The 12,858-nt window shown below is 48.6% G+C and overlaps 1 protein-coding gene across 1 annotated transcript; it reads left to right on the plus strand.

The window, feature by feature from the left end:
- The first annotated feature begins 1,564 nt into the window (after window positions 1-1,564).
- Window positions 1,565-7,776, plus strand: LOC135975766 (uncharacterized). Its single transcript, XM_065568254.1, has 4 exons — window positions 1,565-2,435; window positions 3,430-3,860; window positions 7,436-7,586; window positions 7,712-7,776. The coding sequence occupies exons 1-4, from the start codon at window positions 1,859-1,861 to the stop codon at window positions 7,774-7,776; spliced, it is 1,224 nt and encodes a 407-aa protein (XP_065424326.1). The 5' UTR covers window positions 1,565-1,858.
- Window positions 7,777-12,858: the final 5,082 nt, after the last annotated feature.

Below are 12,858 nucleotides of genomic sequence, written 5' to 3' on the forward strand. Positions count from 1 at the left end.
CGCGTCTTCCTAGACATTTCCTGATCTACTTACGTATCTGGGCTTTTAAATGAGTAGTTTCTAGGTATGATACTGATGATTTTTCACACCTGGCCCAAGCTTCTTACAGCATAGCTGTAGCCCAGTCTGCCTCTCCCCAGGAGAACAACAACGGACAGACAAATAGGGAGTCTTTTTTTCAATTTTAAAAAGTTCTAGCCTTCCCATTGGCTCTTTTGGCCAGGTGCCCATTCACTTCCTTTTACCTATGCATAGCATAGGTACTATAAGCTACTATAAGGGATTTTATAGCTACTGGCTGGCTAGGTGTCCATAAAAGGGAGCTACTCCCTCCCCCTTCATGTATCACAGTCTTTGACCTCTGAGCACCGCACAAAATGACCCCTTGCTTTGAAATTAACTCCTTTCTTAGAATTAGAGTTCTTCATTTGCATTCTACAGAGCTTCTTTCTCCTTTTGATGGTTATTTAGTTACAGGGATATACACAATGTAAATGTTTGCTATTATGTTATAATGGGCTACGGATAAGTGAAAACAATGCAAGTAACATCCCATAAGTTTTCATAAAGTTCAAACACCAAATTTACTCTTATACATTTAATAATCATTCTGATCTATACTAATACAGAAGTGAATTGGCCTGGGTCTTTGGTATGAACTGGCATCTGGTCTGCCAGCATCACACCCCAATGCAAAACTGGTGTATGAAGGGATGTTACTGATGCTACTGAGCACACCTCATGGTTTCCCCCCATTCTTGATAAGGCACCAACCACTACATGCGCCTTTCCCTTGATATGAATTATTTCCATGTCAAATTCCTGTAAGCTAGGTTCCAGCGAAGTAATCTAGAATTGGTTCCCTTCGCTCAGTGCAGCCATGTCAAAGGGTCACGATCGCTTAAAACAATAATAAAAAAAAAAATTACACAAATAAGGTTTAAGTTGCTTAACAGCCCAGACAATGGTATAGCACTCTTTCTTGATTACAGCATACTTTTCTTCAGTGCAGGTCAGGTTTTTCTGGCCTCAGGTAAGCAATAGGATGCATCTTACTCCCCATTCCATCTTGCATCAGTACTGTGCCTAACCCAGTGTTCGAAGCATTAATACACAACACAAATAGTTTGCTGAAACCAGGGCTGACCAAAACAGGCTCTTTAGGCAAAGCTTCTTTTAGGTTCTGGAAGCCTTTCTCACAGGCCTCTGTCCCTACCACCTGATCTGGTTACCTCTTTTTTTGTAAGGTCTGTTAGGGGGCCAAAATGTCCCTACACCCCTTTACAAACCCTGTTTTCTGACAGCCTGTCCTGAAGTAGACACTCAGTCATGAGCCACTCCAGACAGCGTGACAATATTACTATGGGCTGACATTAAAAAATGTGCTGAATTTGGCTTATAAAGGAGGAGGGGTAAGGAAGTATAACAAGTATTTAGCAGGAGTAAGTTACAAGTAACTTAGGCCTGGTCTACACTAGGCGTTTATGTCGAATTTAGCGCCGTTACATCGAATTAACCCTGCACCCGTCCACACCGCGAAGCTATTTAGTTCGACCCTAGAGGTCTCTTTAATTCGACTTCTGTACTCCTCCCCGACGAGGGGAGTAGCGCTAAATTCGACATGGCCATGTCGAATTAGGCTAGGTGTGGATGGAAATCGACGTTAATAGCTCCGGGAGCTATCCCACAGTGCACCACTCTGTTGACGCTCTGGACAGCAGTCCGAGCTCGGATGCTCTGACCAGCGACACAGGAAAAGCCCCGGGAAAATTTGAATTTGAATTCCTTTTCCTGTCTGGGCAGTTTGAATCCCATTTCCTGTCTGGACATCGTGGCGAGCACAGCAGCACTGGCAACGATGCAGAGCTCTCCAGCAGTGATGGCCGTGCAATCTCAGAATAGAAAGAGGGCCCCAGCATGGACTGATCGGGAAGTCTTGGATCTGATCGCTGTGTGGGGCGATGAGTCCGTGCTTTCCGAGCTGCGCTCCAAGAAACAGAATGCAAAGATCTACGAGAAGATCTCTAAAGACATGTCAGAGAGAGGATACAGCCGGGATGCAACGCAGTGCCGCGTGAAAATCAAGGAGCTGAGACAAGGCTACCAGAAGACCAAAGAGGCAAACGGACGCTCCGGATCCCATCCCCAGACATCCCGTTTCTACGAGGCACTGCATTCCATCCTAGGTGCGGCCGCCACCACTAACCCACCACTGACCGTGGACTCTGAGGATGGGATATTGTCCACAGCCGGTTCCTCGGACATGTTAGCGGACGGGGAAGATGAGGAAGGAGATGAGGAGGACGAGGCAGTCTACAGCGCGTACAACGCTGATTTCCCCGACAGCCAGGATCTCTTCATCACCCTTACAGAGATCCCCTACCAACTGTCCCCAGCCGTTAACCCGGACACAGAATCTGGGGAAGGATCAGCCAGTAAGTGTTTTAAACATCTAAACATTTATTTTTAACAGAACAGGAATATTAACAATAACAAAAATGGGTTTCTCATGATTAGTTTGCCCTAGGAGCCTAACGTTTCAGTCCTGGGCAGTGCAACTATTGAAAAAAAATCTAACAATGTCCGGTTTAGCATGATTGTTCTGCCCAAGTCGCTCTACTGTCTAGTCACTGCCAGTGCAGCTAGAGTAAAATGCGGTTTATATGTCCTAGGATAGAGCAGAAATCCTCCTGGGACATCTCGAGGAAGTTCTCCTGGAGGTAATTGGAAAGCCGTTGCATCAGGTTCCTGGGGAGAGCGGCCTTATTGGGTCCTCCGTAGTATGACACGTTGCCACGCCACGAGACAATCAAGTACTCAGGGATCATTGCTCTGCACAGCAGGGCGGCATACGGCCCTGGTCTTTGGAGGCTTTCCCGAAGCATTCTTTCTTTCTCGCTGTCTGAGATCCTCATGAGGGTGATGTCGCTCATGGTGACCTGCTTTGAACTAGGTAGGGGAATGTTAGTGTTGGGACTGCTTGCCCGTTCCTTTACAGAACTTTAACCGCTGGTTTGCGGCCACGCGGTGGAGGCGGGAGAGGGGCAGCCTACAGGGATCGTTCCCGGGGACAGCCGCGAGGGGGTGGGACAGGGGCAGAGTTCCTGCTTGCCGGATTGCTGGCAGCAGGGACTGACATTGCTTTTACTGTGAAATGAGGCCAGTGCTAATATTTAAGTTTTAAGCTGCCACAAGTCTACGGCTTACCATGTCTGCCTGCTACAGAAATTCCGGTGTCCTGCCCCGCTTCTCAAATCTGCTGTGCAAGACCCCAGGCACTGAATGCGAAGGCCGAGAATTCGACCTTGTTCTGAGTGCGCATGTGATAGGTGCTGTGCAGGGTCTTGTTCACAGAGAAAGACTATGTTCTTTGTTCACAACTACATTTATCTTTCTGAGGAATTCACTCCCTTTTTCCCATTCCCACAGCCACATCTGCGACTGTCTCACAACCTAGCCTGGCATCACACTCCCAGAGGCTAGCGCAGATTAGGCGTAGGAAGAAGAGGACACGGGAGGACATGTTCTCGGAGCTTATGGCCTGCTCCCGAGCCCAGGCAGCACAGCAGACCCAGTGGCAGGAGAACTTGTCCCAAATGCACCAAGCAAACATGGATCGGGAGGAGAGGTGGCGGCAGGAAGACCAGCAGGCGACTCAAACCCTGCTTGGACTACTGAGGGAGCAAACGGACACGCTCCGGCGCCTTGTGGATGTTCTGCAGGAACGGAGGCAGGAGGACAGAGCCCCGCTGCAGTCTATCTGTAACCGCCCTCCCCCGCCACCAAGTCCCATACCCCCCTCACCCAAAGTGCAAAGAAGGAGGGGCGGCAGAGTCCGTGCTAACTCTCACTCCACCCCTGCAGAGAGCTCGAGTAGTAGAAGGCTGTCATTCCCCAAAATTTGACAAGTTCTTTCCTTCCCGCCTCACACAAGCCCCCGTCCAAGTTTCACCTCCCAGTTCCATGTGTAGTTGCTAATAAAAAATACGTTTCTGTTAATTACTGTTTCCATCATGTTCTTTTGGAGGAGGGGGGGAAGGGGGTTGGTAATTGGACAGGACAGTCACCTTTGGCAGGGTACATAGGCGGGGTCAGGTCCAGCAGCAGGTCACATACACAGTGGAGTGATTAGTTACCCTGGTCAGTGTGGGAGGTGGTTTTCATGTTCTGTGGTGGGGGGTGTGTTGCTCTGTGACTTTGTGGCGGGGGAGGGCAGTTACAGATCTTATGCAGCGGTCCTTATCCTGGATCACAGAGCCATGCAGCAGGGGATCTGTAACCGTCCTCCCCCTGCCACAAAGTCACATCGCCCCCCCATACACACAGTCCCGATCAGGAGGGGTGACAGGCTCCATTGAAACAACCAGTCAACCACAGCGGAGCCTGTCAATCCTGGAGTTTAGAAGCTTCATTTGCGTCAGTACACTACACCCGCTCCCCACCACAGTCTGCGTCCCAGTTTTAAAACATTCCCGCGAAAACAGTAATAAAGACAACGGTGTTCATTAACAAAGTAGAAGTGATTTTATTTCTAAATGTGTGTTGGAAGGGGGTGAAGGTGGTATGTAACTGGAGAGGATAGTCAACATTAACTGGGTAAAGAAACGGGGGCAGGTTCAGCTTCTCTGTACACTAACTGAAAAGTCACAGGTTACTCTGCTCAGTCAGGAACCTAGCTTTCAAAGCCTCCCGGATGCACAGTGCGTCCCGCTGGACTCTTCTAATCGCCCGGCTGTCTGGCTGGGCGTAATCAGAAGCCAGGCTATTTGCCTCAACCTCCCACCCCGCCATAAAGGTCTCCCCCTTGCTCTCACAGAGATTGTGGAGCACACAGCAAGCTGCTATAACAATGGGGATATTGGTTTCGCTGAGATCACAGCGAGTCAGTAAGCTTCTCCATCTCCCCTTGAGACGGCCAAAAGCACACTCCACCACCATTCTGCACTTGCTCAGCCGGTAGTTGAAGAGTTCTTTTTCACTGTCCAGGGCGCCAGTATAGGGCTTCATGAGCCAGGGCATTAGCGGGTAGGCTGGGTCCCCGAGGATGACTATAGGCATCTCCACATCCCCAACAGTTATTTTGTGGTCCGGGAAGTAAATACCTTGCTGCAGCCGTCTAAACAGACCAGAGTTCCTGAAAACACGAGCGTCATGAACCTTGCCCGGCCATCCAACGTAGATGTTCGTAAAACGTCCCCTGTGGTCCACCAGTGCTTGCAGCACCATGGAAAAGTAGCCCTTTTTGTTAATGTACTGGCTGGCCTGGTGGTCCGGTGCCAGGATAGGGATGTGAGTTCCATCTATGGCCCCACCGCAGTTTGGGAATCCCATCGCTGCGAATCCATCTATGATCGCCTCCACGTTTCCCAGGGTCACTACCTTTGACAGCAGTACATGAACGATTGCCTTGGCTACTTGCATCACAACAACCCCCACGGTAGATTTGCCCACGCCAAACTGGTTCGCGACTGACCGGTAGCTGTCTGGCGTTGCAAGCTTCCAGAGGGCTATGGCCACTCGCTTCTGGACAGTCAGGGCTGCTCGCATCCGGGTGTCATTGCGCTTCAGGGCAGGGGACAGCAACTCACAAAGTTCCAGGAAAGTTCCCTTCTGCATGCGAAAGTTTCGGAGCCACTGGGATTCATCCCAGACCTGCAGCACTATGCGGTCCCACCACTCAGTGCTTGTTTCCCGGGCCCAGAATCGCCGTTCCACGGCATCAACATGACCCATTGCCACCGTAATGCCCTCAGCGCTGGGTCCCGTGCTTTCTGAGAGGTCTGTGCTACTCTCAGACTTCAGGCCCTCACCGCGGTGCCGTAGCCTCCTCGCCTGACTTATCTGCATCTGCCTCAGGGAAAGGTGGATGATAAGCTGCGAGGCGTTGAGAACGGACACAACTGCAGCGATGGTCGCAGCGTGCTCCATGCTCGCAGTGCTGTGGCGTCCGCGCTGTCACTGACTAGAAAAGTGCGCGAACTGATTTCCCGCCGGCGCTTTCAGGGAGGGAGGGCGGGAGTGATGGACAGATGACGACAGTTACCCAAAAGCACCCTCGACACATTTTTTTTACCCAGAAGGCATTGGCGGCTCCACCCAGAATTCCAATGGGCAGCGGGGACTGCGGGAACTGTGGGATAGCTGCCCACAGTGGACCGCTTCCAATGTCGACGCTTTCCCCGCTACTGTGGACTCACAAAGTCGAATTACTGTCCTTAGTGTGGACACACACGTTCGACTTTGCAATATCGATTCCAAAAATTCGATTTAAGTACAATCGAACTACTCTCGTAGTGTAGACATACCCTTAGTTGTTTGTGATCATTTCTCTCTCACACACATACACACACGACTTCCTTCCTCACATGGACCTTCTAGAAGAACAAGAATGGAGGAAGAGGCAGTGCTATCTAAGTCCTCTTCTCACCAGTCAAGGCAATTATGCCCCCTATCCCATCGTATGTGGATTACAAGTTAGGATAGCTAACTACCATACTCTAATGGCAAAGTATGACTACACAAATTGCAGCACATTCTTTCATTTTACTGATTTTCCACAAGACCAGCAGGACCAATTTCAGGCTTTCATCACCAATGGTCAGTCATATTGCCAAAGCCTTTTTGCAAGACGCTTTGGACATGGCCAACACAGCCTCTCATTCTATGGCAAACACCATAGTTCTTTGCTGTGCTTCGTCCTCTGGACTCCAGGGAAGATCCTGCACTGTGTTCTGAACTTCCATTCAAGGGCCCTAAGCTCTTCCGCACTGCCACATTTAAATCCCTTCATTCATTAAAGGATTCTAGAGGCCCCTCCAATCCCTGAGCATCTACACCTCTGCAACCAGTGGAGAATTTAGCCGGTTACAAACAACTCTTGGATCAGAGCTGGAGGATGTATAGGGTTCAGGGGCAGACCCCATGGATACTGTTGCCAAAAATCGTTGACCAAAAGCACAAGGGTATGCATGCAGCTAAAGTGGAGCACCCATGGGGACAAACCATCTTGAACACCAGTTGCTGTACAGATAAACAACATCTTCTTTTGATGAATCCGCATATTCGGGTGAAAACATTTTGTAGAAAAATTCTTCCCCCGCCCAATGTTAGGGGCTTCCAGCAAGTTATCTTTCACATGGATCTAATGCATGCATATGTAACTAAATGGTCAATGTGTTACATGTCCCCCCTCTGGGCCTGAGCCACCAAAATTGTGACTCTGTTACAGCCCCCACCTTGAGAGCCTGGTTCTTTAGCTCAAGCTGTAGACACTCATGATTTTAGTTCTAGAGGTCCTCTCTTCAATCCCTGGTGTGCTGGCTGTCATATGAGTGGGGACTTGTCTGTGGTACATCTGAATCTAGTGGCCTGAGCCCAAATGACGGGGAGTCAAGAACCTCTGAATTCTAATCTTAGCTCTTACCCTGATTCTCAGTCCTCGGGCAATTCGTGTGCGACAACTTGGGAATTTATCTGTACAGATGTATGCATTCTGGTTAATATTATGAAGTGTCCCTATGAAAACTGCCATATCATGAATGACTCTCTACGTGTATCCGTGTCAGACTGCAAGCTCCACTTTGAATGTGAGGCTAGTTGCCTTCTGTGTTGTCCTTTTAAGTCTGTTGGAAGGAAAAGGGTATGGACAGAGGTCTAACAATAGAGGGTTGTTTAACTTAAGGGCTCAACCACTGAAATTTAATTTCTCTAGGCAAGAGACTGGCTCCCAACCAGGAAAATGATGTAGTGGAAAAGAAGTGCTCTTGGCAACCCTGATTTCTAGTCCCCTGGCAAAGCTGGCAATGAGGTTAACCGACAGAGGAGACTGAAAGGTTATCAAAAAGGAAGAGCTGATCATTTTGGAGTCTCTATCCATTTTGTCTCTAGCTCAAGAGGAATGAGAACTACCCAACGTGTAGGGGCTTTCCTGAGCGCAGGTGGTCTCCAAGAGAAAGGTGAGCTATTTCATTTTGGATATTTGTTATGTTCTGTATGATCTGTACTGTCTTGTGCTTTTATGACTAAGTAAAAGGGCAATTGGGTTATACTTTGGGCAAAGTGTGAGAGTGTGTTTTCTGCTTCACAATTACCACAAGCCTCCAGAGAGAGTTAAACCGTGAACCAGAGGGCTTGCATCTTTCAATAAGATTCTGTGCCAGGGTATGTTTTAAGCAACTGGGATATCTTGGGGGTCAGCACTGGTCCTGGGGGCCTATGGTGGCTGAGGAGCTCCATTTCCAAGGAGACAGAGCAGACTGAGAGTCGGTTTTCCAGGAAACTTTCAAGAAGGACCAAGGTAGGAAACGTTGCTGTAGGCTGCTGAGACCCAGGGGGGCTTAAACCACCTAGGGAATCCAGGGACTTAGAACTTTGGATTCGCCTCACAGCTGTGCAGGGGATGTATGAGGGAAGCATGCCAACCAAATCTGGGACAATGGATTAACCTTTTTGCTTCAGATTCCCCATCTTTATAATGTGGGTAATAATACTTAATTGCCTGTCTCAGAAGTGTGCAACGAGGGTTCATATTTACAAAGTGTCTACATGTAATTACAAGAGCAACCAAACTTATTACAGGGTGGCAGTGATCTGTTTTGTTTTTACTTCTGGGGTGCCTTGACAAGAGAATAAATGATGCTTCTAATTTCTTACTGGGAGTTGGCTTCTGTCCTGGTTGACTATTATTATAAATATTTATTTGAATGACCATAATGCCAGATGCCACAATCAGGGCCCTATTATGCAAGGCACTGCACAAACAAGCTCACACAGTAAGAGATGTGCTAGGTTCCATTTTTGCATCTTAAATAAGAATTAGTGAGCCATCACAATGTGCTCATACTCATTCATTAGCATCATAAAAATCGTGAGATTTATTTAGTGAGTGCTGATAGGCAGAATATTTTACTTTTATTTTACATGGTGTGATGTCCAGGCTTTTTCAAATCACATCAGCCTAAAACTTACTAGCTATCAGCTTTAAAACAGTTTTTAAAATAACTTAAAGCATATTTGAGTTTTCATTGCTGCATTAAAACACTTTTTATTGCGTAATAAAGTGTCTAGGCAGTATTTACATTGCTACATATTTAAAATAGTTGGCAAAGTCTTTGCGAAAAGATGTGATCTAGGCATCACTCACTTCAGTAAGATTTTGCTTTTAATAAGAACATAGCAGAGTGTTATTGCTTGATATTATGTAGAATGGTTCTTTGGAGTGCGTCTTATGTGAGTCAAATGTCATTCTATGGGCCATTTTCAATAGTGTAGTTACCACATGTAGTCATTGCTAAGCGGCAGTGTTGGCCAAGTGAATAGGCTATGGAATTGGCAGCCACACGACCGGGGTTCTACTGACTATTCTGCCACTGTGGGTATGTCTACACTGCAATAAAAAATACCCATGGCACTGAGGGCAAGTCTACATTACATCGGTGCAACTGCGCTGCTGTAGCGTGTCTGGTGAAAATGCATTATGATTACAGCAGAGCATCTCCCGCCGACATAGCACCAGTGTGAACAGCGCTTAGGTCGATGTAACTTACGTTGCTCGGGGGGGAGGGGGGGGGGTAACAACGTAAGTTACATTCACTTAAGTGGTTGTGTAGACCAGTCGTTAGTCTCAGAGCCTGTGGAAAACTGACTCAGGTTTGCTGACTCAGACTGCTAAAAATAGCAGTGTAGATGTTTGGGCTTGGGCTGGACCCACCCCCTTCACAGCGTCTCAGAGCCTAGGCTGTAGCCCAAGCCAGAATGTCTATGCTTCAATTTTATAGTACCACAGCCTGAGCCAGCTGACCTAGGCCAGCTGCAGCTCTGCCACAGGTCTTTTACTGCAGTGTAAACATACCGTGTGTAAATTGTGACTTAACCCTTCTATCTTGGTTTCCTTTTATGTAAAAACGGAGGTAAGGTATTTGAAATACCGACCTTTGTAAAAGTGCTTTGGTGTCTGTGGATGAAATACACAATGTAAGTGTTTACTTTTATTCTACGTCACCCATAGCACCCATTGCAAGGAAGAAGGCATTTTTGCCCATTGCTTTCAGTAAGAGATTGCTCAGTAAGAGTAAGCAGGGGTATGTTACCTAACACTGCATAGAAATCTAAGCCCTGGTCTACACTACAAGTTTAGGTCGAATTTAGCAGCGTTAGAGCGATTTAACCCTGCACCCTTCCACACAACAAAGCCATTTTTGTCGACTTAAAGGGCTCTTAAAATCGATTTCTGTACTCCTCCCCAATGAGGGGATTAGCGCTGAAATCGACCCTGCTGGGTCGAATTTGGGGTAGTGTGGACGCAATTCGACAGTATTGGCCTCCGGGAGCTATCCCAGAGTGCTCCATTGTGACCGCTCTGGACAGCGCTCTCAACTCAAATGCACTGGCCAGGTAGACAGGAAAAGCCCCACAAACTTTTGAATTTCATTTCCTGTTTGACCAGCGTGGCGAGCCTAAAGGTGACCGTGCAGATCTCATCAGCACAGCTGGGTTCCAGAATCTCATCAGCACATGGAGTCCCAGAATCTCAAAAGAGCTCCAGCATGGACCAAACGGGAGGTACTGGATCTGATCGCTGTATGGGGAGACGAATCCGTGCTCTCCGAACTCCATTCCAAAAGACAAAATGCCAAAACATTTGAAAAAATCTCCAAGGGCATGAAGGACAGAGGCTATAACAGGGACCCGCAGCAGTGCCACGTGAAACTTAAGGTGCTCAGGCAAGCCTACCAAAGAACCAGAGAGGCAAACGGTCGCTCCAGGTCAGAGCCCCAGACATGCCGCTTCTATGGTAAGCTGCATGCCATTCTACGGGGTGCCCCTACACCTACCCCAGCCCTGTGCATGGACTCCGTCAATGGATTCTCACACAACAGGGATGCAGATTTTGGAGACAAGGAAGATGATGATGAGGAAGAGGTTGAAGATAGCACACAGCAAGCAAGCGGAGAAACCGTTTTCTCCGAAAGCCAGGAACTGTTTTTCACCCCGGATCTAGTACCCTCCCAACCGACCGAAGCTGGGCTCCTGGACCTAAAAGGCGAAGAAGGGACCTCTGGTGAGTGTACCTTTGTAAATATAATCCATGGTTTAAAAGCAAGCGTGTTTATGATTAATTTGCCCTGAAGACTTGGGGTGCATTCATGGCCAGTGCAGCTACTGGAAAAGTCTGTTAATGTGTATGGGGATGGAGTGGAAATCCTCCAGGGACTTCTCCATGAAGCTCTCCTGGATGTACTCCCAAAGCCTGTTAGCCACGCGGTGGGGGGAGGGGTGAAGTGATCATCCCAGAGAATTGGGTATGTGGGGCGGGGGGGTTTAGTTGGGTTTGTGCTGCACGTTAAACCGAAAACCACAGCCCCTCCTTTTTAAATGGCCAACCCAACGGGTGCTTGGTATGTGAAATGAGGGTGCTGCTGTTTGAAACAATTCCCACATGTTATGAAGGTTAAAGAAGCCAAAAGACTGTGGCTTACCATGGCTGCCTGCAAGCCAAATTCTGTTGCCCGCTGGCCCTGCTTGTGTGATCTCTCACACCAAACCATCAGGCCCTCAATATAAGAGGCAAAATGCAACCTTGTAAAGAAAGCACACGTGCTATGTAATGTTAACAGCTTGGTTCACCGTGAAAGAGTCTACCCATTGTTCTCTAAAATGTGTTTTTTTAAAGACTACTCTCCCTTTTTTTCCCTCCCACAGCTGCAAATGTTTCAACGCTTCCCGTATCATCTCTGTCCCAGAGGCTAGCGAAGATTAGAAGGTGATAAAAATGCAATGTGGCCTTGTCCTTCCCTCCTCCACCACCCCACCCGGTGCTTCCCTCCTTCCCCACCCCTCCTGGGCTACCTTTGCAGTTATCCCCCCATTTGTGTGACAAATTAATACAGAATGCATGAATTTGAAACAACAATGACTTTATTGCCTCTGCAAGGGGTGATCAAAGGGGGAAGGAGAGGGCGGTTGGCTTACAGGGAAGTAGAGTGAACCAAGGGGGTGGGTTTTCATCAAGGAGATACAAACAGAACTTTCACACCGTAGCCTGGCCAGTCATGAAACTGGTTTTCAAAGCTTCTCTGATGTGCAGCGCACCCTGCTGTGCTCTTCTAACCGCCCTGGTGTCTGGCTGAGCGTAATCAGTGGCCAGGCGATTTGCCTCAACCTTCCACCCCACCATAAACGTTTCCCCCTTACTCTCACAGATATTGTGGAGCACACAGCAAGCAGTAATAATGATGGGAATATTGGTTTCGCTGACGTCTAACCGAGTCAGTAAATTGTGCCAGCGCGCTTTTAAACATCCAAATGCACATTCTACCACCATTCTGCACTTGCGCAGCCTATAGTTCAGGGGTCGGCAACGTTTGGCATGTGGCTCGCCAGGGTAAGCACCCTGGCGGGCCGGGCCAGTTTTATTTACCTGCTGACACGGCAGGTTCGGCCGATCGCGGCCCCCACTGGCCGCGGTTCACTGTCCCAGGCCAATGGGGGCGGCAGGAAGCCGCGGCCAGCACATCGCTCGCCCGCGCCGCTTCCTGCCGCCCCCATTGGCCCGGGATGGCGAACCGTGGCCGGTGGGGCCTGCGATCGTCCGAACCTGCCACGTCAGCAGGTAAATAAAACTGGCCCGGCCTGCCAGGGTGCTTACCCTGGCGAGCCACGTGCCAAACGTTGCCGACCCCTGCTATAGTTGAACAGCTCCTTACTACTGTCCAGGGTGCCTGTGTATGGCTTCATGGGCTATGGCATTAAGGGGCGGGCTGGGTCCCCAAGGATAATTATAGATATTTCAACATCCCCAACGGTTATTTTCTGGTCTGGAAAGTAAGTCCCTTTCTCCAGCTGTTCAAACAGACCAGA

The sequence above is a fragment of the Chrysemys picta genome, chromosome 1, assembly GCF_011386835.1.
Source record: "Chrysemys picta bellii isolate R12L10 chromosome 1, ASM1138683v2, whole genome shotgun sequence".
Lineage (NCBI taxonomy): Eukaryota > Metazoa > Chordata > Testudines > Emydidae > Chrysemys > Chrysemys picta.